The following is a 27,881-nucleotide window of genomic DNA, read 5'->3' as shown; positions in this document are numbered from 1 at the left end:
CCTGGCAAAACACCTCTGCCTTTTCTTACCTGGCAAAACACTTCTGCCTTTTTTAACCTGGCAAAACACCTCTGCCTTTTCTTACCTGGCAAAACACCTCTGCCTTTTCTTACCTGGCAAAACACCTCTGCCTTTTTCAACCTGGCAAAACACCTCTGCCTTTTTTACCTGGCAAAACACCTCTGCCTTTTCTTTTTTTTCCCTCCCCTCTTTTCAATTGTTCCTTCTTCCTTCTTTGATTTTTTTTAGCCAAAAGCGACCAATGCTTTGTTAATTTGATTAATAAAATAGAAGCACATTTCTCTTTCTGAAATTTGTCAAAGCAGATTTTAGAAGTTACTTGGGAACAAGCTGAACTTCATATCTATCTCTAAATTTCAAGACTATTTCAAGATTTTGAAGGGAATGTTATTTCAGGAAAAGTTACACTAACAAAGATGGAATAACATAAAGGAGAAAGTTGTGCATTTGGAATAGGACTCATATTTAGAAGTCTGACAGTAATTTCTTTTTTAAAGGCAGAAGTCTAATTCACCAGAAGTAAACTCTTCCACAACCTTAAAAGTACCCCATTAAAACACTCAACCTTGTTGAGGGTACAACCATTAATGCAGGCATTTTCCTTACCAATGAATAAAGGACAATAAAGACTATATAAGTATTTTCATATGCTTAATAGCATTAACCTTCTGCAAAGCTATGCACATTCTACATCTCCCTCCTTCTTAGTCTATCCCCCAAACATCCTTTAGTTTTACCTGTGATGGAAGCTATTCTTGCTTCTATTTCAGACATGTCAGCACTCATCCTTTTGCCTTCTGAAACAAGGGCTGACTGGGGTCGTGCACGGACATCTGACAAGCTCTCCACGCTGCTCCCACGTGATGGGGGTAAACTGAGGCGGCCAGGATCACCCTGTTTCAACAAACACATGTTTGAAGAGAAAAAAACCCAGCAAAAACACTTCTGCAGATGCCCCTCTGTCATACTCACAGTATGTAGGTTAAAAAAGGCATGTAGGTTTTATAAAGGGCGTGGGAAAAGTGACTTAACACATATAGTTCAATAATTGGTAGTAATTCAGGTATTGTTGGCATTCAAGAACCAAATATCTGCAACTTTCAGAAGAATCTAATGGTATGCAGAGAAAAACTGAGTAGAATTAGGTCAACATTGTCCCAAGAGAATCTTTGTATTTTCTCATCCTATTTGAAATCCTAAAATCATAGATTGGTTTAGGTTGGAAGGGACCTCAAAGATCATCTAGCTCAAAATCCCCACCATAGGCAGGGACACCTCCCACTAGAACCAGCACTCAAGGCCTCATCCAACCTAACCTTAAACACCTCCAGAGACAGAGCATCCAAAACCTCCCTGGGCAGCCTGTTCCAGTGTCTCACCACCCTCACTGTAAAGAATTTCTTTCTAACATCTAGTTGAAATCTCCCTTCTGACAGTTTAAAACCATTACTCCTTGTCCTGGAAACAAAACATAGCACATTCAAAATTCACATAGACGTTTAATCCTTTCACAGAATCACAGAATGTCAGGGGTTGGAAGTGACCTCAAAAGATCATCTGGGACAACCCCCCTGCTAGAGCAGGATCACCTAGAGGAGGTCACACAGGAAGGCATCCAGATGGGTTTGGAATACTTCCGGAGAGGGAGATTCCACAACTCCCCTGGGCAGCCTTTCACGTCACGCTTCTAAATTAAGGCACCAATTTTCCAGTGTAATTCTTTTTTAGACCAATGACTCCCTTTTAAATAAAATGAAGCTACTTTTTGTCTATCTTTGCCTGTTTCATTATTGTGGCTCAAAATTGCACAGGTTGGCTTACCGGCTGCTTGGCTGTGTTCTTCATTTGCTGTGCTAATTTTGACTCCAAACGTTTAATAGTGTCATTGGTAGAAGCTCCTTGGAAGTCGCTTGGCTCCATGTTAGCATCACTTTTGTTACTCGTGTTTGTAGAAGTGATGTCCATGAAAGAACCTAGAAATCAGCAGCAAGGAAAAACAGCTGTAAGTTCCCATTAAAAATACCAAAGATGTAAAGCTTTTAGTGAAAGGCAAGATGCAAGACTGCAACAGATCCATTAATGCAAAAAGGAGTGAAAAAGAATACACCACTAAGTACTTGCAGTATCTGAGAGGGAGCCTATACAAATGCTGGGGAGGGACTTTTTAGGCTATCAGGTAGTGACAGGATTAGGGGGAATGGAGCAAAGCTGGAGGTGGGTAGTTTCAGACTGGATGTGAGGAGGAAGTTCTTCAGCATGAGAGTGCTGAGAGCCTGGAAGAGGTTGTCCAGGGAGGTGGTTGAGGCCTCATCCCTGGAGGTGTTTAAGGCCAGGCTGGCTGAGGCTGTGGCCAGCCTGATCTAGGGTAGGGTGCCCCTGCCCATGGCAGGGGGATTGTAATAAGGTGATCTTTGTGGTCCCTTGTAACTCTGATTGATTCTATGATTCTAATTTAAATTACTGTATTTAACATAAAAGAACTACAAGTTTAAATTGTGGAGATGATAACTGAAAGCAGGTGCAGCTTTCAAAAAGAGTAAAACATCTAAAAAAAAAAATCACAAAATCACAGAATTGTCAAGGTTGGAAGAGACTTCAAGGATCTTCTAGTTCCAACTTCCCCACCATGGGCAGGGACACCTCACGCTTGATCAGGTTGCTCAGAACCACTCTTAGCCTGGCCTTAAAAACATCCAGGGATGGGTCTTCCACCACCTCCCTGGGCAACCTGTTCCAGTGTCTCAGCACCCTCATGGTGAAGAATTTCCTTCCAATGTCTAATCTAAATCATGTGTCAATTCATAGCAACTTTCTAGGGGGGAAAAAAGGGAAGAAACACTAAATGTGGACATCTGGAGACAGCTTTTACTGTTATCTGCTGCTTCTCCATTAAAAGCATCCTTTAGCAAAAAGCATTGCATGAGAATACTAAGTAAGATATGGCATAAGGTCTTAATAAAAAAAATAGATTCCTGCTAATGCTTCAGATTTTGGAAAGGTTTCTGTCCCAGTGTGAGCTTAAAATGAATGTGACAATGTGCTTTATCATCCAGCTGTGTAATTTCATGTTGATGTTATTTCCCCTTACTTATACAAGTGTACCTGTACTGGTGGCAGAGTTGCTTTGGCCTTCATCTGAATACTGGCAAGGATACTGTAGAGGCTCATCAGCTCCTGGAAAGTACTGTGAAAAAACAGCAATGACTTGATAAAAAGAAAAGTAATAAACAGTTGTTTTGAATTATTTAAATAGTATTTAACAAAACAACTTCTATCTGTAAATTATGCATTAGGTTTGTAAGCATTTATTTAGAGTATAAATATATCCAATTACTTTTAGTAATCCATTAAAACAGATATATGACTATTTAATGAAATCTCCTGTGAGTTAGTATACCTCTCCCAGAAGAAGAGGAATTATCTCCTTTTCCACTGTAATAACTTTTAGCAAAGAGAAGGCAAGAGAAAACATGCAAGCCTGCCTTTAGAGTGTGATAAAATGCATAACTTTTATAATCCCACTTCCCAACTTAACAGGTCAAAAAAAAGGATGGAAGTACTAAAATAAATGTTTATACCCGCATCAAGTGTGTCATTATTTTAACAATCTCCTCCATGGATGGTCGTTGTGAGGGATCCTTGGACCAACAACGGGTCATTAAACTCTCAATTGGTTTAGGTAAGTTTTTGATCAGTGGTGGCCTAGTACCTGTAACGGCAATTAGAAAAAGCCCTTCATTTGTTAAACAGACTCAAAGATGAATGGCATTGACTGATCTCTCTCCAGCAGTCTGCTAACTAAACACAGGGGTATATGTAGTTAGCTGCTCTAGGTGATCCTACTCTGGCAGGGAGGTTGGACTGGATGAACTTTCGAGGTCCTTTCCTGCCCCTGACACTGTGATTCTGTGAGATGGTGTGTCCTACCACTGCCTTCCTAGTGAAAATAAGAAAAGAATTAAAGGAAAGAAGTTTTGAAGCAAAACCAGGGGATAGTCTTCCCCTAAAGGCTAATCTCACAGAGGATTTCTGACCATTACATTTATGCCTGCTTTTACAGTTAATGCTTTTATTGCTCCTAATCTCAAGAACTTGTGTCTGGAAAAACTGAAATGGAGAATCTCTTTCTTCCCTCAAAAATGCCATTTGAAAATATCTATCTCTGTGTATTACTATGACTATAATGTTTAGCCATCCTATCACTGTCTATCCATTCCCCTTCTTCATCAAAAGGGATGCCTGTGCTCACCTTAAGCATCTATCATATATTACTGAAAGACAGACACTCAGAGTAGCAGCCTTCATTGATTGTTTGGTTAATTGCATCTTTTGAACAAGTTGAGGTCCTCCTTTATGTCTTTCACAAATGGCAAAAAGCCTTTGCAGATATTTCACTGTTACTTGTTCTTCTTAAAGCTCTGTTTTGCCATGGTACCTAAAAGCACACTGTTAAACTTACACCACTAGTAAGAAGATGCTGTGCTCTATTATTCTGAAAAATGAAAACCAAAGTGACATTTTTAATGTCTAATGGTCCTGGCAGGAGTTTTGACAGTTTTGAGCACTTATAAAGACAGGCCAAGTCATCTGAACTCACACATTTAGTGTAGACACCCAATTTAAATAAACAAAAAAAAAACTAACTTGACTAATAAAATTGTCATTCTCCCAGCCAGAAGGGTTGTGAGTTTTCCTGAAGCATGTAATTCAGATCACTCTTAAGACAAGAGTGTCTTAACAAAAAGAACATGGCTCTTTTCCCTTGTTTGTTCATATGCTAGGTAATCTATAGCAGGAAATGCAAACAGTGTAGAGTCTTAGAATCATAAAGTCATAGAATCAACCAGTTTGGAAGAGACCTCTAAGATCATCCAGTCCAACCTATCCCCCAGCCCTATCCAGTCAACTAGACCATGGCACTGAGTGCCTCATGGTCTGGGTGGGAAGGGATCTCTGAAGGTTGTCTACTCCAACCCCCGCTGCAGTCAGCAGGGGCATCCTCAACTAGATCAGGTTGCCCAGAGCCCTGTCCAGCCTGATTTGGAATGTCTCCAGGGACGGGGCCACAACTACCTCCCTGGGCAACCTGTACCAGTGTTCCACTACCCTCCAGTAAGGAACCTGTTCCTAACATCCAATCTAAATCTGCTCTGCTCTGGTTTGAAGCCATTGCCCCTGCTCCTATCATCACAGGCCTTTGCAAACAGTCTCTCTCCAGCCTTTTTGTAGGCCCCCTTCAGGTACTGGAAGGCCATCCTTAGGTCTCCCCGGAGCCTCCTCTTCTCCAGACTGAACAACCCCAGCTCCCTCAGCCTGTCATCGTAACAGAGCTGCTCCAACCCCCAAATAACACAAACCCCAGAGTGACACAAAAGTGACAGCATCTATTTAAAGTCTCCTTGGCAAAAATGCATATTTAATGAAGTCTAAACCAGAAAAACTAGCGAGTTGAGGCTGCATGGTTAAGAATTTTTAAGCACATGTATAGGTCAAATATACAACGTGAAATGCAACGAAGTATTTTCCACTCACCATTGTGAACTGCCCACATGATGCGGAAAGCTGGACCACCAATTTCATCAAAAGGTTTCCTACGGGTGATTACCTCCCAGAGAATAATACCCCAACTGAAAACGTCACATTTTTCACTGTAATTGCTACCTGGAAGAAAGCCATCATTGTAATTTGTCTCTTTTCTATGTAAGACATAAAGAGAAGTACAGATTGAGTTGATAAATAGCTCTATATGCTTCCTTTCACTTCACATTTGTTTTGCTGAGGAGAAAGAGTTTTCTAAATCTGGCTGATTCACACTAACTTCAGTCTGAAGTCATTTGACAGTAGTATTGTTAAGGATGTCTCTCTCTGGAAATCAATCCTTTTCACCTGGAGTCATCCTGAAATGATAAAATGCATCACTTCTCTTACATTAAATGTGATTTGGTAAGCTTAGAAGAGCTCTTTTATTCAGGATTTAACTGACTCTGCTTGCTTCCCCTAAATCTTCTTCTTTAACTCACCTCTTCCAGGCAAGTCACAATATGGCAGCCAATAACACCTCTGTCATGTCAATTGACCTTAATTAGTCTTTAGCAGAACTACGACGTGAACAAAGCAGCAGATTCCTCAGCTCCTCACCATCTTATTTCCTATTTGTTTATTATTACTACGTTTTGTCTTGTCCTTACTTAACTAATATTCTTTGACCATAAATTCAATAGTTCCAAGATTCCTGTTAAAAGTGCAGAAAACACACAGGTGATACAAAATGATGAATGAAAATATTCAGAGGCTGCAAAGAAAGGCTGGATACTCTGTAAATACTAAGAGGAAATGGGAATGGCTAATGATAAATGTGTGACTATAGATGACAGGTTTGTTCTTGTCTTCAAACAAGGATCAAAACTGACATAGTGGCCAAGAGATTTTTTTTGTTAATATGTATAATTGAGATACAAAATAACTCAAATGGTGGAATTAAGCTTCATTCAATTTCCAGAGCTGCTGAGTCTAGTCTGGGTGATTTCCAAAGTTGGGGGGGGGGGGCAGGGAACACCCAAACCACCAGGGAGGACTTGCTTTCTTTCACTTTATCCTGATCTAAATAATATTGTTTTCCTTGAGAATGTTTTAGCTGTACACAAGACTTCAGGTGCCTTAATGTTTAAAATGGGGGGGATATGATGTTAGGGCAACTACTTCAACAAAACTCTGCCATCTACAACAGTTTGTAAAGGAATCAATAGCACTTAGGGCACTGCTGAATTCTAGTGCAGCAGCATTAACAAATACTTAGCAATTCTGAAATTTGACATGATAATTTTAGCAGTTTAATGATGGTTTCAAAAGCAACTTGATATGCTGCATCACAGAAGCTATCTTTCTTTCCCTATTACTTGGTCTTTTACAGATATTTGTGTCACTATCAGTAAATGCTTTCAGATGAAAGTATTTAAAAGCATCTGTAAACTGAAGGCTTTCAGTGCTGCCCAAGAATGAATTTGCAATTCAAGTTTTCTTTGCTCTGCCTTGCTGAATCCATGCACCAGAGGAATTCCTACTACAATATTTAATTCAAAGTCTGGTTTAGTTTAAGACTTTTTACTGAAAACACTGATTGTCCAGTTGATTATTTCTAAAAAAAAAAAACCAACCCTCTCTTATTTATAAAATTTAATTTAAAAATCAATAAATATTAAGAAAATAAGCATTTCTAGCTGTTGTTAAAGAAACAGAGCAGATGTCTCATTATGAAGTGACATAGTAGAAGATCTTTAAGCACCAGAGCGAAATAGATGACCCTTGGGTCTAAGCAACATGCAGGAAAAAATGGCACCTTCAAAACAAATGCTCCAAAGGTGGTGTTGAGTAGGAAACACCCCCTAAAACTGTATATGGATATGGATAATTTGGTCCTCCCCTCTGCAATAGGGCCAGTAAAAGAGGTCACTAGGATACTGAATCTGTGAAACCACTGCTGCACTTGCCAAATATATCAAAGCCAGGACACTTGCTCCTGAATGCATGAGGATGACTTCTGCAAACCACTGTGCTAATCACAATGATAATTTAAAGTGCTGACTGGTTACAAGATGTATAATCTTCAATCTAATATTCACTGGATTATTTCCTTAATAATCATGCAGCAATTACACCTATCTAATTATCACGTGTCATCAGTCTTCCCCACAAAAGATCTTGTTTTCCTACTTAACTAAATTAACTATTAATAACAAGAATGTTCCTTATTATGTACATCAAATCTCTCGATTACACAAAAAAGCAGACAAAGATGGAGTTTCTTGTAAGTGGGGGATTGAAAAATGAAGGCAATTATGTTCAATTTAGAGACACTAACAGGGCAATTCTAAAGATAAAAGCTAGCAGTGAAAGTAATGACAGTGTATTTAAATGTCAGAAGAGTTTGAAATGACTTAAGAATCTCAGAAACAGCATAATCCTGGGGAAAAAAAGCCCTCTGGCTGCCTTTTGCTTACTTATAAGAAACAGCAGGTTTTTAAAGGTAGTCTTCATGCAAATTTCAGCAATGATACAAATAAAGGTGTTTAAAGGTAGTCCATATGCAAATTTCAGCAATGATACAAATAAAGGTGTTTAAAGGTAGTCCATATGCAAATTTCAGCAACGACACAAACAAAGGTTCCACTTCATGTAATTAACTGTCTGAGAGTCAGTTCAGTGCTGCTCTCCAAAATATTTAGCAACCTAGAATCATACAGATTATACATGTTAGGCTTCTGCAAGACTCACTGAAATAGTGACCTTACGTGATGCTCTTATTTCCTATGCCAAATTCCTGCAGAGTTGCATCTCTAGAAAGAAAATATCATATTGACACTGAAAATTATTGTTACCTTCAAAAACTTCAGGTGCCATCCAAGCAGCACTTCCCTTATTGTTGGTCATGTGTGTTTGAATATCACAAGCTGTACCAAAATCGCAGATTTTCAGAACTGTCCCCCCAGCTACTAAGAGCAAGCTGTCACAAACAAACAAAAAAACACCCCAAAAATGTTAAAATGGAAGGATGGAATAATCTGGTAATAAACCACTGATTGTTTTATTCCAACAACTATCACTCTAATATGGTTGAGTATCCAAGGCTTTGCTCCTTAGTGCTTTGTGTTTTATAATGTGAGACATAAGTAAGGTCACCTGTGCCTGATCTGATCATATGAAATACTTTAAAACAATCCAACAAATATTATCATTTATTAATATTCCAAGATGTTGCACTCTAAGTAAATAAACTGAGCCATAATAAAGCACAAAGCACATTTTGACAAAAGGAGTCTTTCAGCTGTGAGGCTGAAAACTAACAAGTGCTGTAACAATTTTACCAGCAGAAAAACGATCAAGACTCCCATTAATGTCAGTCACTGAAGCTATTTATTTAAATGAAAGCACTTGAAGCTACATCTTAACAGCTGTCTAAATCAAAACTAGGGATACAAGAAAGAATCCAAGATTTAAAATGTGGCTTCAAGTTATAATTTTATCTGGTAATAATCACAGGCTGACAACAAAAGGGGATGATCCTGCTGATCCCCAAACCTGGGTTTCCATCTAATCTGTGGAGTCAGACCTGAAGCAGTAAAAAGAGTCAGATCAACAAATTGTCTGGGCAGAAAAGTATTCATTTTTGTTTCAATGGAAAGTGATGGGATATTTTGGCAGTGGAATGGGAAGAAGTAGGGGATGGAGGGGATGGCCACGCAGAGAAAGAGATCATAGAATCACAGAATCAACCAGGTTGGAAGAGACCTCCAAGATCATCCAGTCCAACCTATCCCCCAGCCCTGTCCAGTCAACCAGACCATGGCACTAAGTACCCTATCCAGTCTTTTCTTGAACACCTCCAGGGATGGCAACTCCACCACCTCCCTGGGCAGCCCATTCCAATGCCAATCACTCTCTCTGGCAAGAACTTCCTCCTAACACCCAGCCTAGACTTCCCTTGGCACAATTTGAGACTGTGTCACCTTGTTCTGTTGCTGCTTGCCTGGCAGAAGAGACCAATCCTCACCTGGCTACAGCCTCCCTTCAGGTAGTTGTAGACAGCAATAATGTTACCTCTGAGCCTCCTCTTCTCCAGGCTGCACACCCCCAGCTCCCTCAGCTTCTTCTCACAGGGCTGTCTTCCAGGCCCCTCACCAGCTTTGTTGCCCTTCTATAGACATGTTCCAGTAACTCAACATCTCTCTTGAGTTGAGGAGCCCAGAACTGGACACAGTACTCAAGATGTGGCCTGAGCAGTGTTGAGTATAAGGGAAGAAGAACCTCCCTTGTCCTGCTGGCCACATTGTTCCTGATCCAGGCCAGGATGCCATTGGCTCTCTTGGCCATCTGGGCACACTGCTGGCTACTATGTACCTACTGGCCACTATCAGCCTACTATCTACCAGTACTCCCAGATCCCTTTCTGTCTGGCTGCTCTCCAGCCACTCTGTGTCCATCCTGTAGCGCTGCTTGGGGTTGTTTTTAATATCAGATTAAATATTATGTTAAAATCAAGCAACCAACCAAACATATCCATCTAATATTCTCTTATTGAACATCACAACCCACTGTAAAATCAGGACAGTTAAAATGCCTCTGATTAGAAGCCTTATCCTTATCAAAATTGTCTTCCACGAAACAGAAGAGGAGAATGATGTTTTCCAGTTTAACAGAAAGTAACTGAGTACAGCTAACTTCCTGTACCATGCACCATCATTCTGTAACTGAAGTTTTAAATGCACAGCTTTCACTTAAAGGATACTGATCCCAAGCATCAATATAGGCTGGGAAGGGATTGGCTTGAGAGCAGCCCTGAGGAAAAGGACTTGGGAGTGCTGGTGGATAGGAAGCTCAACATGAGCCTCTAGTGTTCACTTGCAACCCAGAAAGCCAACCAGAACCTGGGCTGCATCAAGAGAAGTGTGGCCAGCAGGGCGAGGGAGGTGATTCTGCCCCTCTGCTCCACTCTGGTGACATCCAGTTCTGGAGCCACTATTACAGCAATGATCTGGACACACTGGAACATGTCCAGAGAAGGGTCACGAGGATGAGCAGAGGACTGAAGCACCCCTCCTATGGAGAGAGACTGACAGAGTTGGGGTTGTTCAGTCTGGAGAAGTCTCCCAGAAGACCTTATTGTCGCCTTCCAATACCTTAAGGGGGCCTACAGGAAAGCTGGTGAGGGACATTTTAGGGTGTCAGGTAGTGATAGGACTGGGAGGAATGGAGCGAAACTAGAAGTGGGTAGATTTGGATTGGATGTTAGGAAGAAGTGGTGGTGAGACTCTGGAATAGGTTGCTCAGGGAGGTGGTGGAAGCCTCATGCCTGGATGATTTTAAGGCCAGGCTAGACTGGGCTCTGAGCAACCTGATCTAGTGTGAGGTGTCCCCGCTCATGGCCAGGGGGGTTGGAAAGTGGATGATCTTTGAGGTCCCTTCCAACCCTGACAATTCTGTGATTCTGTATTTATTTCAAGTGCAATGAAATTATTATAAATGATCTTAAATTCAAATGGTAAACAAATACAAAATATGAACCATAAAACCTACTTGGGTGGTTTCAGGTCTCTGTGAATGAGAGCCTTTGGTTTCATACTGTGGAGATATGCCACTCCTTGGGAACATTGTAAACACCAACTCATGGCATGTGCAGCAGTATAGTGAGGCAGAGGTTCAGCACCATGTAGCACTGCAAAACAAAGGCACAAACTAAAAAGAACTTTATTGCATATTACAAGAGATACAAAGGAGTTAACAACATACCAGTCACAAAGCTCTAAGGAATCTAAGTAATTATCAAAACCTCATTACTGCAACTGATAATATCCTTCAGTAGACTGTTAAAACAATGGAAAGGTCAGGATATTTTCCAACTGTTATTAGGTTTTTCATAGTTTTTGATGTTAAAATTCAATATGAAAGGTGTTGCTTTTTCTCAGCTAGCCCCTGATAAAGTCTACAGGGAATTTACAAGTTAAGGAAGAATCTTTTCAAATGTTCCACTGGAAAACCTTAAATAACTTGTATAAAACAGACCAAACTGATAAGAAACAAGCCAGTGGAGCGAACAGTTATTTTTATAAAGCACATTCCTTTCTCCTTAAAAATACTTTTAGAATTTCAAAGAATGGTTAGTGTTGGAAGAGACCTCTGGAGGTCCAATAGGCAGAGTCAAGCAGGCTGCCTACAGCCAGTTGCCCAGGACATTGTCCTGGTAGCTTTGGTGGTATCTTCAAGGGTGGAGACACATGTAGTTAGCAACTTTGTACTTTGGGTACAACACTAACACTAGCACTTCAACTCCAGGAAGACACTATGTTGACATGATACTCACCATTGTATAGAGAACCTCCTTCAGCATACTCCATAACAAGACACACCTTTGGGGGGAGGGAGGGGACAAAAAATAGGGTTTTTTTAAATATAGGGGTGGAAAACAGTCTTTGTAAACTGACAGTTCTTTGACAGGATCTGCTCAGTCCCCATACCTAAGCTAATGGAAAATTTCTCTGAGGTAAAGGGTTAATTTTATAGGTACATATTTACACACAAGAAAAAGAAATCAGTTTTATACTCAAGTCCACGCTGCAAGTCAGGAAAGAGAATGCCCTCCCTCCCCTCAATGTTAAAAAACAATGCTGGCTTCAAACTGCAATTAATTAGCCTTCACATTCAATATGATGTCAAAAGCATTTCAATTGTGCTATACAAAAAAAAGATGGATGCAGCATTATTTTAACCAATTAAACAGCCATACTAGATACAGCTAAGGATGCATCTGTCCTGTCACAGTACTTGCTTTTCTGCTTTGAGAATTTGTGGGGTTCTTGGCAGCTCTGGAAGCAATTCCTGAAGACTGCATATTTGAGAGTAGGAACTGATTCACAAGCTATGAATCATGTACTGCTGATGTGTTTTCTTTTGGTGTTGCTGATTGGCAATTAATAGGATTACAGGTATGAATGACACTATGTATGTACTACACCAGATGCCACTCTGACAAACTGAGGTGCTTCTGCCCTTGTACTCTCTGCTGGTTAGGCCACACCTTGAGTACTGTATCCAGTTCAGGGTCCCTCAATTTAAGAAAGATGTTGAGGTGCTTGAATGTGCCCAGAAAAGTGCACCCAAGCTGGTGAGGGGGCTGGAGCACAGCCCTGTAAGGAGAAGCTGAGAAAGCTGAGGGTGTTCAGCCTGGAAAAGAGGAGACTCGGGGCATATCTTCTTGCTTTCTACAACTACCTGAAAAGGAGGTTGCAGCCAGGTGGGGTTGATCTCTTCTGCCAGGCACTCAGTGACAGAACAAGAGGACACAGCCTCAAGCTGCTCCAGAGCAGGTTTAGGCTGGATGTTAGGAAGTTCTTCACAGAAAGAGTGATTGGCATTAAAATGGACTGCCTGGGGTGGTGGGGAAGTTATCATCCTTGGAGGTGTTTAAGAGAAGGCTGGATGAGACACTTAGTGCCATTGTTTAGTTAATTAGAAGGGTTAGGTGACAGGTTGGACTTGATGATCTTAGAGGTCTTTTCCAACCTGGTTAATTCTGTGATTCTGTGAAATAAATTTGGCAATTAATAGGATTACAGGTATGAGTGACACTATGTGTGTACTACACCAAATGCCACTCTGACAAACAGGTGTTTAGAAATAACTGTCAGATTTTCTTGAATTTCTTTCTTCTAGCAAGACAAAGGAAAACCAAACCCCTGAAAATATAAACTGACCTATATATCTGTGTATTTCTTTCTTTATTATGGATTAAACATACAACATATATATAAAGCATGTATTTTTGTATGTAAAATACATGTTTTGTGCATTGATGCTTCATGTGTTAAGCATCTTTTCTCCTACTGGCAAAGCTGTAACTTACTGGGTTTAGACAGGCTCCATATAACTTGACGATATTGGGATGGTTCACTCGTGACAGCTGTCGAAGCTGCAAGACAAACCACAACTCATTTCAAACCAGGAAAAAATAAACAGCCTAATGCTTTATTTTCAGCTGTATACTTCACATGCCACAACAATGACAACAATATACTGTAGCAATTACAGTTTGACATCTCTGCATAACCCTAGATAGTGTGGTTAAGAATTAAAAGACTGATGTCCCCATTTGCATTTTAATGTATGTAATGGGGTCTGTGTCTAACTGCAATTATAATTCAAAAGAAATTAAATGCAAAAAAAAAAAAAAAGGCTTTTTTTCATGGTGTACTGAAGTGACTCAAGTTTGAACCACTGTTCAGTTAAGGTTTCTATAGGTTTAGTGCTCTCCATGGAGCCTCCAGTTTTGGAATCCCAATTGTCTTGATTACATAAACAATCCAAATTGGATTTGCTTTATTCACACTACAGAAAATTAGTGTTCTCTGAAAACACAAACCCCACAACTCTAACGTTAACTGGCTGCCTTATTTTACAATGTGACAGTTCCAAGAACTCACCACTGTTTCTGTTGATTAATAACTTGGCTAATTTGCACTGAAATTTTCTTTCCTAGCAGGTAGAAAGAGGGAAGCAAATAAAGATTTTTTTTTTTCCTTTTACACAGACTTCTGAGGCAGCTTATCCTGTTCAGCGTTTAGGAAGCTAATACTACTTATTTCTGAATACTTTACAAGTCCTAAAAAGATGTAATGGAGCTTACATTGTGCAGGGTCTCCTGAACCCCAGCCACTACTGAAGTATTTTCAGAGCTGTCTTCTCAGATCTCCTTTAAACACAAATATGCTAGGAGACTGATCAGGTCTACTCATTATATTAGCCTCCTATTAATAACACTGAAAACTTTCTATAGTAATGAACAACATCTAAATATTTACACAGAGATGTCTATTACAAATATGCTTTTTTTTAACCCTTCAGTGTGTTGCCTTTTCAGTTTCAAACCAAAGAGATTTATTTTTAACATGTTTTGTGTATCTTAAACATCCCAGATGCTTCCTGACTAAATATTAAGCAGCACATCAAAAAAACACCTAATTTAAATTGCACCCCTAACTTCTGATTCTAGAATATGTTATGTTATCTTGAGAAGTTTATTAGTGAACCACTCAAAGTCTTTATGAAGTAGACAATGAATGGGAAGAACTATTGCCTTTGAAGTAGACAATGAATGGGAAGAACTATTGCCTTTGAAGTAGACAATGAATGGGAAGAACTATTGCCTTTACAGGAATTACAGACAGGTACTATCTTCTATGGAAGTACAAATAATCAAATAATTGGAACTGCCAAAAAAAAACACACCAAAAAAACAGTCTGAAGTATGGACTTGATTGTATGAAGAACCTACACTGTAGTTCCTGGAGGAGTTAATCAGCCCCAAGTTTTTGGTGGGTACTTCTGCACCCTGACTCTACACTGGGACAGAATCTAAGAAGTGGTGTTTCTCCTTCCTTGCCTTTCACTTTTTATGGTAAACAAAATATGCTGAGACAAGTGGCCTGTTCTGCAAGATAAGGGGTTTAACCCTGTACTTGGTACCAGAAGCTGCATTTACCTTGTAACACAGACATTTAATATATTAAATATATCCATGAATTGAAGAAAACAAGCTCTAGCAAACCCCTCATTTTCCAGCAAACTTACTGTACCTCCACAATGAAGGCTTTTCTTTCAGATTCACTTTCTATTTGCTTAATGGCTACATCTTTAGCTCGCCATTTTGCCTTGCAGACCACACCAAAGGCTCCTCTTCCAACAACCTACAACAAAATATAAAACACTTGGGTTAAACCGGTAAATTATTTCATTTGCTGTGCAAGACTTCACAAACAGATATTTAACTTGGAAAAATGAAGACACAGAATAACCAAGTTTTATAGCAGCAGCTTAATACTGTGCCATCGAAGCACAGCTGGTACTTAGTTAAGCTCTCTTCAGAGAACATTTATAGAAGGATTGGAAAACACAAATATAAACCATTTTGTTATTAACATTTCAGGAAAATATGATCCTAATTACCTAATACTATATTTGCTTATAAGAAAATCAGGGAAGTGATTCCCAATGCTAAAACAATGCAAACTCCCTGCTGTCTTAATGCTCACCCTTTATAAAGAAATAGCATAGAACAACTCTACATTCTCACTTTACCATATGAGAAAGTCTGCAAGCAGGGGTCAGATTTGAAGAGGGGAAAGCAGAAATTAAAAAGAGATCAAGACTTTGCATTAAGACAGATGAAGAAAAGGGAAATAAGCTCAATATTTGTGAAGGTTATATATGGATATGAGAGATGGCTGCTCAGGAATGGTGATGATCAGGGATATTTTCCTCTTATAGTTTCCTTAACACACACACACACACACAGAAGTACTTTTCTCTTTTACATTACAGCATGCACATACTTTTCCAGGAGTTCCTGACTTCTCACCTTTACTCTCCCACACCACTGATTCATGGATTGAATCCTCAAGATAACCACAGCAGATCCAGAGAACATGCCCCATTTTGTCCATGTAAAAAGGAACCTGTAGATTATAACCTCCTTCCTCACCTACACTCTAAGACCTTGGCTCTTCTCTTAATAAAACACACACCAACTGTTCTGTTGCAGACCACAACAGAGGTTGGAAACACCAAACCATATGAATGATATCAAGCAGTCTACGAAAATAGTACACACAAAGAAACTGGAAACTGTGAGTCACTGGAAGAGCTTAAAGTCCCAGATAATCTCCCTTGGTATTTTCTCATCTCTCTGAGCATGTTTTGAATAAAATCACACAATCCCATCTTCTTCTACTGGAACAAGAGCTGTCCATAATGGGCAATGGATGTAAACTACAGCACAGGAAGTTCCAGCTCAGCACGAGGAAGAACTTCTTTACTGTAAAGGACACAGACAACTGGAACAGGCTTTCCAGAGAGGTTGTGGAGTCTCCTTCTCTAGACACTTTTAAGCCCTGCCTGGATGTGTTTCTCTGTGACCTTCACTAGATGCTATGGTCCTGCTTGGGCAGGGGGATTGGACTCAAAGATCTCCAGAGGTCCCTTCCAGCCCCTAACACCGTGTGATCACAAAGTACATTCTATTTAGTTTGAACCACTTAAAACAGTTTATGAGGGAGTAAGCTTACATTTTTTGGCCAGTCACGCATTTCCTTACAGAAGACTTGCACATATCCAAACATGTACATATACGTACTACGGAGATATTATACTATTATATTATTTTTACTATGTAGTATCATAGAATCATAAAATCAACCAGGTTGGAAGAGACCTCCAAGATCATCCACTCCAACCTAACAACCAGAGCTAGCCAGTCAACTAGACAATGGCACTAAGTGCCCCATCCAGCCTTTTTTTTAACACCTCCAGGGGTGGTGACTCCACCACCTCCCTGGGCAGCCCATTCCAATGCCAATCACTCTCTCTGGGAAGAACTTCTCCTACCATCTAGCCTATACCTCCCCTGGCACAACTTGAGACTGCATCCCCTTGTTCTGTTGCTAGGTGCCTGGCAGAAGAAACCAATCCCCACCTGGCTACAGCCTCCCTTCAGGTAGTTGTAGACAGCAATGAGGTCTTCTCTTCTTCTATAGTACACACTGTATCCTTATATATTGTTTTTCACTTGTATATAAAGATGTAATCACTTGTAACAACAACAAAAGCCTAAGTATCTCTTACATTTGATTCTACATAGTCAAATTCAGCCCCTAAAGCAATACAGTTGCATACTGGCCCCCTGAAGATAAATCTAATACCAAGAACTGGGATATGTGTTTCTAGTTCATCTGCTAAACAATTATTTTTTCCATTTTGATTCATTTTAAAGTAATATCTCTATTCAATGAAGAAACTAACATAAATAAGTATACTGCCCCATGTGATGTTTTTTGTTATGCCATGCTCTAGTTGATAACTGGAATAACTTCCATGAATCAGAAGTACTTTATAGGGGGAAAATGATAAGTAATAAAACGCAGGGTTGAAACAAACATTAACACTAAAACCCCACCACAACACTAAACCCCCCCTCCAAAACCTAACACTAAGCAGTGTCAGGCATGACAAGGAAGAGTTTAGCAGACAATCTAAATCTTAGTTATGTAATAGAAAGCTGTAAGAGACCATCAGGTAGATACATAAATTTTATGGTTGGTGAAAAGAGTTTGATAAATGACTATGCAGGCAAGGTTTCATAACAATTTATCAGTGCCTTGGTGCCTGTTTAGGCAGAGGGTTGAACTTGAGAAGAGGACACAAATGCACTGAATATTTACCTAGGATACAGGGAAAACAGAGAAGAGCCCATCCTCCATTAAAGCAGCTCAGCCTCTTGGACAGCACACGAAAGGAGCAAGTGTCAGAAGCAATGACGGCTCTGACACAAACTTGACGTTTACTCTGTGTGAATGACCAGTATCTCTCTCCCACTTAATCCAGAAAAAGTATCTTACTCATGGCAAAAACATCCTTTATAATCAACAGAATGCAGCATGTGACGGTTTCCTCTTACATTTTCTTTTCTTCCTTCAAATTTTCACTGAACATATTCTTTAAAGGAGTAAGTCTTAGAATTTGTCATAACAATTTAAACACTACATAGTTTCCTTCTACATCGTGTGCTGGAACTAAGTAACTTAAGAGCACAGGAGGGAGGCACTGTCTGAACTTTAGTTTCTTCACACTCGTTCCTGCTGTCGATGGCACACCATATGTTTAGGCAGTAGTGCATATTCTGAATTATATGAAGTGCAGTTAATGGAATTATTGACACAACCAATCAATAAAAAGCAGTTATCTGTAGCACTGTGTATGTTTGCTAAATGATATAAAAATAAACACATTCTTTTGGTAAAAGATTTTGCCTCTCTACATATCTTCTAGGAGAAAAAAGGAAAAGAGAGGGCAGAAGACATGTTTGGAAATAGAACATGAGCACTCCTACTCTTCCACAGAATCAAGTTTGCCAAGAACCACTTGGTTAGTAACTAACACAAACACATTTTAAACTGGCAGCAATGCTATAAAGAGCTTTAATGTTCAGAAAAGTATTTACAAATTTATTCTTCTCCTTATAAAATGTCTATCAGTAAAAAGATATGTTTTACTGTGCAACAAAGTGATGTGTGGAAATAAAGTGCCATTTGCATGTTTTCCAGATAATGTATTTCAAGTCTTATTTAAAGAATATGAACCATACAAGAGCCCTGGAACAAACATTACCTCTGACACTGTGTACAAATAGTATCGAACGCTGTACACAAACAAAGACACATGATACTGACTGGTAAGTATGTGAACTATACTGACTGATAATCGTGCAGGAAATAAAGACTGTGGTTAGCTTAAGACCTTCAAGATATACTTTGTCTTAAGGAATCAAAGCAATAATTCCCCTCCCCATAGGAAAACAAGAAAAGAAAATGCACCTCTGTTTATTTCCTTGCAACATATTCTCCTATCAAACACCCAAACTTTGGAAGAATTAACTGCAACTTTGCATTAACTGCTTAGGCTTTTTATTCACTCAGAAGCATAAAGATGCAAAGTTTTTCTCTCTGTCTATGAAGTTTCCATGCTAGTTAGCTCTGTATGCTGGATACCTAGTGAAAAAATAATCTTGCTAGATAAATAATACAGCAATAAAACATAATAGCTCCCTGGTTACAGCCATAGTATTCTTTGGAGAATTGTCTTCACAACTAGTAGCGTCTATGTGACACATCTGTTTACAGTTTTGGGGGGCAAGACAAGTAGTTAAAAACCCAAAAAACCCAAACCACAACACAGCAAAACCAACGCTATCAATAAAATGCCATGATTCCAGACAGACAGCAGTTTCTACCATCACAGAATTGTCAGGGAATTCAAGGATCATCTAGTCCCTTGCCATGGGCAGGGACACCTCACACTAGATCAGCCTGCACAGAGCCACATCCAGGGATGGGGCTTCCACCACTTCCCTGGGCAGCCTGTTCCAGTGTCTCACCACCCTCATGGTGAAGAACTTCCTACATCTAATCTAAATATCCTCTCTTCTATCTTGGATCCATACCCCCTAGTCCTATCACTACCTGACACTCTAAAAAGTCTCTCATCTTCCTTCTTTAAGCTCTTTTCAGATACTGCAAGGCCAATATAAGGTCTCCTTGGAGACTTCTCCAGACTGAACAGCCCCAGCTCTCTCAGCCTTCCCTTTGATTGTCCTTGTGGCACTCCTCTGGACACATTCCAGCAGGTCCATACCAGCATCTGTCCATTTAGTTACTGGTATATTTGCAAATGAAAGCTTTATACAAACTGAACGCTTGCATCTTACAAGTTTCAGGCACAATGCAAGATGGAAGGGGAAAGACAAACAGAAAGATGGAAAGAGAGAAAGACAAGAAACGCTCTACAATGCTTTTTAAAAGCTTAAACACATTTTCAACTTTAGTTGCTTCTATTCTTTCTATGTAGCAGAGTTCCAACAGTATCAATAAACGGTGCAAATATTTCTCGGTTTCCACACATCTGCCTGTATGACAAATGGAAAGCATGGAGATAAAAAAATAAAAATGAAGTGCCAAAAGAAGCCATGAACAACAGTTTACAAGCCCCTAAAAATATGTGTCTACATTTTCTATCATTCATTCAACCAGCCTCAAATTCCAGCTTCGGTTTCTCTGTGTGCGCTATGCTTTATTAAGCAGGTTGAAGCCAATCGGCCCCATGCCACAAATGACTGTGGCCAATACCCTGGCAGCACTTTTAGGAAGGACTTCAGATCTGCCAATTCTTACAGCTACATTCTTTGACTGGTTAAGTTTATTTGTGCTGGTGCTCAAACCAATTCTAAATGTTGCTTTCCCATTCTGGGATTCATATAGCAATATAAAAAAACTAAACCCCAAAACTGCTCTGGGTCATCTCTTTCCCTCTGCCCCAAATACCATAAATAATCACACATGATTTTAAGTAAATGAAATAATTTGCTTCAGATTTAGTATCCAAGTTTTAAAGTTCTATTAAAAGAAGCCAAAACAACTCCCACAACATCCTTTAATGAAAAAATAGTCCCTTAATATGTATCAACTTATATTCTAAATAAACATACATGACTTATGCTTGTCACAAACTGATACAGTTGGTCCACATTTAGGTCGTTGTCTGCTAGAGCTGCACAACACTGTACCACTATTATATAGGGAGTTTGCTATCTGAATTTAACTCTGTTTTTAATAAAGAAAACATTCCCTTTTCAATTTCTTCAGAACATGTTCAGAAATAGTACAACCAGCAGGACCAGCGAAGTGATTGTCCCCCTGTACTCCAAACAGGTGAGGTCACACCTTGAATAATGAAGTTCAATTTTGGGGCCACTCACTACAAGAAAGATGCTGAGGTGTGGAGCAGGTTCAGCAAAGGGCAATGAAACTGGGGAAGGGTCTGGAGAACAGGTCTTATGAGATGTGGCTAAAGGAACTGGGTTTGTTTAGCCTGGAAAAGGCTCAGGGGAGACCTTGTTGCCCAGTACAGCTACCTGAAAGGAGATTGTAGGGAGGTGGGTGTTGGTCAATTCTCAGCGGTAACAAGTCATAGGAGAGGATAGGGTTTCAGGTTTCACCAGGGAAGGTATAGATTGGCCATGAAAAGAAACTTTTTCACTAAAAGGGTTATCGAAGACTGGAATAAGCTCCTTCAGAGGTGGCTGTATCATTATCCTTTGAGATATTTGAAAGCCACACAGAAGTGGTGCTAAGGGACAAGTTTAGCACCAGACTTCACAGTGAATTACACAATGGTGGGACTCAATGATCAAAGGTCTCAAATGGCTTTTCCAATCAAAACATTTCTATGATTATGCACAATTAAAGTACCATCATGGATCTTCCTAAAATTATGGGTGTTTCCAGAAGTTCTTCCTTTGCTCTAAATACACAACCAACCCCCTCTGACTTGGCCATTCCAAGAAACGCGTGCATCTTGAGCAAAGGTAGTAGTCTATCAGGTCACAATTTCCTTCCAGCTTTTTACTTACATCTGTCCCAGGAACTCATCTTAATTACCAATAATATTAAAACATTCACAGAACACTTGTCTGATGTTCTAACATGAATCAGTTTGTTCTGTTACAGCAGCCCAGAAAGGGAATTCTAGTTTTAGACAAAAAATGCTGGGTAATGAGGCACTCAGAGGGACTCCAGCATGACTTGGGCTTGTTGGGCTGGCAGAGTCTAAAATTACTGGTCTTTAACAAACAAATAATCATCTGCAGTCAGTAAAATACTGCTAGAATCCACTGAGTAGGCTAAGTAAGAGACATGGGAAAGTTTGTTCAGCTGTTTTAGGTTTTTTTTTCCCTTAGAGAAGGACCTTTACAATTTCTAATAGGAGTTACACTGTCACACAGTTTTGTCCTTAGCTGCAGCATCAGACATAAGACTTTATTAGTATCTCATAAATACACATTTTTATTTCATGATTGGATCAGGAGAGAGCCTGTAAGGTTTCTTTGCCACACATCCTTTAGAAGAGTAAAATATACTTTATTTTACAGTGGACAAATTGATTCACTGACTAGATTTGCATGTGTAGAAGTCAGTGTAAAGTCTTATATTAACAGCTTAAGCAGTTTATTAGCCATCTTCTAACACTTACTGCATACTATTCATCCACATGAAATTAGGGCTGTGTAACTTCTGCTGTAAATTCACACTCCAGCTGACACTTCAGCTATTTTCTTACTAGATTAGTGAAGAGAACCTTCCAGTGGTGTAACTACACAAAAGCAAAAAGGCAATTTGAATTAAATCAGAAATGTGTTTAGGGTAAAATCACAGAAAATTCTGCCCTGTGTTTTGCACCATGGACTAATTTTTTTGCCTTTGCTTCTGGATGCCCAACTTTGAACACCAAAGCCTTGCTTTCTGAAAAAGGATGAGAAATAGTATGCAGAACAGAATTCTAACAGATTTAGTCCTGGGAGCCAAGTTTTTTGTACTCACATCAGCTATGCAAGAATATTGTCCAAAATTACACCCATGGTTTTCACCCAAACTTCCTCCAATTTTGCAGATTGCTGTTCTACAACTGGACACAATCTCCCAGGATGTAAAAACAACACAGGTAGCTAACAACTCTGTGTTCATCAGCAGCTTACATGTGTGACCAGCAGGACAAGGGAGGTTATTCTTCCCCTGCACTCAGCACTGCTCAGGCCACACTTTGAGTCTTGTGCCCAGTTCTGGGCCCCTCAATTCAAGACAGATGTTCAGATACTGGAACATGTCCAGAGAAGGGCAACAAAGCTGGTGAGAGGCCTGGAACACAGCCCTGAGAGGAGAGGCTGAGGGAGCTGGGAGTGTGCAGCCTGCAGAAGAGGAGGCTCAGGGGTGACCTCATTGCTGTCTACAACTACCTGAAGGGAGGCTGTAGCCAGGTGGGGTTGGTCTCCTCTGCCAGGCATCCAGAAACAGAACAAGGGGACACAGTCTCAAGTTGTGCCAGGGGAGGTATGGGCTGGATGTTAGGAGGAGGTTCTTTCCAGAGAGAGTGATTGGCATTGAAATGGTCTGCCCAGGGAGGTGGTGGAGTCACCTTCCCTGGAGGTGTTCAAGACAAGACTGGATGAAGCACTTAGTGCCATGGTCTAGTTGCTTGGACATGCCTGAGTGCTAGGTTGGAGTGGATGATCTTGGAGGTCTCTTCCAACATGCTTGATTCTATGATTCTATTTTTATCTTGTAGCGTAAGGGCATCTCATTAACTTGAAAAAAATAACTACTATAAAGGTCAGCAAAAAACAATTGTCTGTTTCTCATTCTCTTGTCTATGAACTGCTCTGCTCCACAATTGCAAGAACACTTCTCAGACATTTAGCATAATTATTAAGCTGGTTTAGGAACACCAAAAGTAGGTGAACATGCCATAAATTGCATCTCCTTAGCTGCTAGCAGCTTAAGCAAATAAATATTTAGAAAGCTTACCTGTAGATCACAGAGGAAGCATTACCCTGACTCCCTAATAACCACTTCAGTCTATGCTACAGTTTACCAGCACAGCACCAAACAACTGCTTTCAGACTTTTCAAAACTAATTTGCAACTATGTAAATATGGCAATGGTTTCCAACCTGGCTACATCAGTGACTGGGCAGGGACACAGCATACATGACCAGACATGCATCTTTTGTCTGTGTGATCCAAGGCACACACACATCACGTGATGAAGAGGTCTGTGGTTTGGTCATGTATGGGACTGTTATCAGGTTACATGATGGCGGAAGGGCTGTGGGATTTTCAGGAAAGAGTGGCAGGGAGCAGGTTGCCAGAACCAATTCAAACCCAAAGTCTGCTTATTGCTCAGATGTAACATCTCCACAAGGAAGAGAGGACAGCAGTATTTCAGCTAGAATTAAAGACAAGACGTTAAAACAAGGCTATAAGGCTTTTTATTGTTAACTTGATTTCAGCTATACTGTTTTCAGATAAATTCCGTAGTTATATTTATTTAGTTTCTAATGATTTGTCCAATATCCAAAAACTGGAGAGGACATTCTCAGAGTCTGATCTTTGCATGGTTAAAGCAGGGAGCCTTTCTGCTGAATCCAAGTTGTGCTACATTATCCCCTTTTAATTTTGAAGATTCACAGATTGCATCGGGTTGGAAGGGACCCTCAGAGGTCATCTTACCCAACCTCCCTGCAGTTAGCAGTGACATCACCAACTGGATCAGGCTGCCCAGGGCCACATTAAGTCTGATCTTGAATGTCTTCAGGGATGTGACCTCAACCACATCCCTGGGCAACCTGCTCCCACTTCATCATGCCAATTTTGATTTGACTTCAACTCATTCAAAATAATTATCTCTGTATTTTATTTCAGTCTAAGCATTTTAGATAATGAAATGGCATCTTGAAGTTAGAGACATGTTTGACTGGTGGAAAGTAACACTACAGTACAGTTAGTCATATGCATGGTAGTGTTCAACCAAACCTAAATGAAAGCACACTTATAGATCTCACATTTATTAGTAAGGACTCAGGGCCTGAAAGTATTCCAGAACTTCAATATCTATTAATAAACCAGCAGCAGAGTGGGACTGCTATCTGCTGACAAGACAGCTTTGATAATACAACAGCAAAGCTATGATTATACTAGCATTCATCTGAGTTCCCAGTGTAGCTCTGTTGACACTCCATTTTGAAGTGCCTGACATTTGCCAAGCATATTAAAATCTGACCATGTTTAGTCCTTACAGCCATCTCAAAATCTCTAAAAACTTCCCAGCCTGAAGTGAGAGCACAGAAAATCCTCTGTAAGGAGGTGCGTTATGACTGCAGTAGATTATCTGGACTCAAACTACATCATGAAAAACACAAGGCTTAAGTATGGTCTCTCTTTCACTTACTTTATTGTAAAGTCCTTGTAATGATGTTTAGACTGTTGAGCACTTTGATATCCCCATTGCCGACAATAATTTCTGGTAGGACAGGTACAGTGAGCATAACTCAAAATACTACATCAGCTATGAATGGATTTTCTCAGAGAGGGCTCTGAAGAGTTCCTGGGCTTACATCACATGAGCTTTGTCAACCTCACCAGAAATACTACTTAGAGGATAATGCAACAATCATATTAAATAAAGCACAAGTTAGGCATCACCTCGAAATACATTTTTGTACATACAGTCCTGTGCGAGTGGGTGCTAGGCAGGTATGCAGGGCACAGACAAGCTCTGAACACTGACCTTAGAATGATAAAGTCTAGTTACACCAATTACCCACTATGCAGCTCCACATTTCTGACGTGTCAAATAGCAACAGAATCCTTGCTAACAGGCTGTCAGGAGGATTAAAGGTTTGTATAGTGTTTTATTCCTTCAAAGTGCTACGTCTTACATATTAGATGTGATACTCACTTCTATGAGTCATCACAGCACACCTTTTTATGATGGATAAATTTCTGTCAACCTCATTTTCTTCTCTGGGTGAGAAAAGTAATTTCTCTCAAAGCATGTGACATTAGTGAAGTGTTGTAAAACCATCAGCACACTATCAAATGCAAAAATACTTTCAGTTCTCAAACACTATGAAATTTTCTCACTTCATAGCAGTTAAACACAATGAAAGAAGAATGGTTAAACTTACACAGTCAAAAATCTTCCTGCCTGTTGTACTCATAGAAAAGGGGAAAATCACCCTTTTGGAAGATAAGAATTTCCAGTGTCTGCTATGGCAACAACCAAAGTTACCAGACTACTACTTGAATACAGAAGGAAGTGCCCTGGTGTTCTATGAATATACTGCAGATTTTATGTTCTGTGAACTCTCCCAGGGCATGCGAGCCCAGTATAATGATTATGAACACACCAGTACCTAGCAAACTACTTAACTCAAGACACTGGTTGCCCTATCTATAAAAGATACTACACAAAACTAAATTCACTTTCACTTTTTTCTTTTTTTAAAGAAAAAGAAGATAATTGTTACTGTCAGAAGCTAATCTATGAATAAATGTGCAAAGGCTGTTTCGGCAGTCCTGGATGTCTGTTAGGTTCATGCTGGCCTCAGCAAATTCAGTATGGATCTGCATGAAACGTCTTCATTCATGTAGAGATGCTGGCAGGGGATTCTGAGAGTTAAACATTGTGGTATACTACTGAACGTTTTAGTGAAGGATGTAAGCTATCCTACATCACATCCATCCTAGACAGTTCAAAGGTACACATAAGATTCTGTACTTCACCCATCCATCCTGTAAGATTTTAAGGTGCAGATTTTAACTGGGAAGAAGTAACTGTTTCCAGATATGCTATACAGAAAAGAACATAACTTTCTGGGTCACATGTACAGGTCATAAATGTTACTGATCTATGAGTGCAGCATTACTACCCTATGTTAATCAAAATAATTAAGAAAGATCTCTAAGCTCCAACAGTAAACAAAGCTGTAAATGTAGCAAATAATTTACACTGCTATGATGATTAAATACACAGTGGTTCAGTTCAGTGGCTGAAGGAGAAAGCAGAGACATAAAGAAATAGAGATCCGAAAGAAACATCAGAATTAACAGTTCCCTCTTGTGACAGCATTTGACAACTGTGTTTGCAACCCACACTAAAGTGGGTGGCAAAATGGGCGGCTAAACTTCGATTTTAAAAGTTCCAAATAATCAATCCCGCTTAAATAAAAGCCCGGAGTACAGTACCCAGCCCCAGGGTTGGTAGAAGTAAGCTGGCAACTCTGTTACCAGCCACAGCACCTTTGTTCTCTGGTGCCAATCACTGCAGCATCCAGTGAAGAAAGGGAATCCCCGGGCAGGTACACTCGTGGTGGTAAGGGAAAGGTACCGACAGCCTCGCACACCAAGGGACCCTCCGCGGCCCCTTTCGCAGCAGGAGATGGTGCTGGGCAGAGCAACCCCTGGGGCCCTCGGGGGCTGTGCGGGGGCATGCGACGCGGCGGAGGCCGGCGCCAGGCTGGTCCCTCTGGCCCGCCGCAGGCCGAGCACGGGAGGAGGGGGTGTGTGTACGAAGCAGCCACCCGGCCGCGGGGCCCTCACTCACCTCTTCCACCTCGATCTCTTTGTAGTCGATTTCTTCGAAGTTGAGGACCGGGGGGGTTTCAATCATTTCAGCGGAGGCGGCAGCGGACATCCCTCCTCTTTCACCTGGAGGAGGAGAGGCCAGGGCAGGCCAGGGACGGAGGGCCCGGCGCCGGGCAGCCGAGGACCTGGGCCTGGGCTACGCGGGGCGCGGGGGCGGCTCCTGCCCTCCGCGCGGGCGCAAGGCGGGGAGGGCCTGGCCTAGGCGCCCCCTGGGCCGCTGCGCGGGGCGAGGCCGCATCCGCGGCAGCCGCGGGCCTCAGTGGCGGCGGGCGGAGGCCCCGCCGGCGGCACCACCACCCCGCATCCCGCGCCCTCCCGCACTCCCGCGGAACGCTGCGCTGGCTGCCCTAGGCCGCGGCCTCTGCGAAGCCTGACAGCCGCGTCGGCCGCGAATCTCCGTTGGAGAGAAAGGGTCGCCCCTGGGGCCGAAGCTGACCGCCTCCGCCAGCGGCGGCGGGCGAAGGAACGGCGGCGGGGGTAAGGGAGCCGCTCAGAGCCGCGCCGCGGCCGCCGCCGCTGACATCAGACCCGCTTCCTGCAGCCCTGGCGGGGGAGGGACGGGGCGGGAACGGGAAAAGCGCCGGCAGCGGCGCTCCACAGGCGGCCGCGGCAGGGCCACGGCCTGGCGGCAGCAACCCCACCCCCGCCGCACCCCGCCGCGCCGCTCGCCTCCGCCAGAGGGAGCCACCGCCACCTCGGCTGCGCTTCCTCTTCCTGCTGATTCCGCCGGGGCTGCACTGGGGCTTACTAGAGAGGCGCGGCCGCGGCTGGCATCGCCGGCGCCTCC

At 41.2% G+C, this 27,881-nt stretch overlaps 1 protein-coding gene across 5 annotated transcripts in view; it reads right to left on the bottom strand.

Annotated features, from left to right (window-relative positions):
• Positions 1-27,505, bottom strand: part of MAP3K7 (mitogen-activated protein kinase kinase kinase 7) — a 52,955-nt gene extending 25,450 nt beyond the window's left edge. For all 5 annotated transcript variants that reach the window (XM_064169515.1, XM_064169516.1, XM_064169517.1 and 2 more), the window contains exons 1-11: positions 27,054-27,505; positions 15,144-15,254; positions 13,415-13,480; positions 11,876-11,921; positions 11,092-11,230; positions 8,397-8,521; positions 5,554-5,682; positions 3,600-3,730; positions 3,124-3,205; positions 1,843-1,994; positions 759-915 (exon numbers count right to left, since the gene is read on the bottom strand). In XM_064169515.1, coding sequence (XP_064025585.1) covers positions 759-915; positions 1,843-1,994; positions 3,124-3,205; positions 3,600-3,730; positions 5,554-5,682; positions 8,397-8,521; positions 11,092-11,230; positions 11,876-11,921; positions 13,415-13,480; positions 15,144-15,254; positions 27,054-27,143 — 1,228 coding nt within the window. In that variant the 5' untranslated portion in view covers positions 27,144-27,505. The remainder of the gene's footprint in view (positions 1-758; positions 916-1,842; positions 1,995-3,123; positions 3,206-3,599; positions 3,731-5,553; positions 5,683-8,396; positions 8,522-11,091; positions 11,231-11,875; positions 11,922-13,414; positions 13,481-15,143; positions 15,255-27,053) is intronic.
• Positions 27,506-27,881: the final 376 nt, after the last annotated feature.

This window comes from Pogoniulus pusillus, chromosome 31 (genome assembly GCF_015220805.1).
Source record: "Pogoniulus pusillus isolate bPogPus1 chromosome 31, bPogPus1.pri, whole genome shotgun sequence".
NCBI lineage: Eukaryota > Metazoa > Chordata > Aves > Piciformes > Lybiidae > Pogoniulus > Pogoniulus pusillus.
This window is presented reverse-complemented; position numbering and strand designations above follow the sequence as displayed.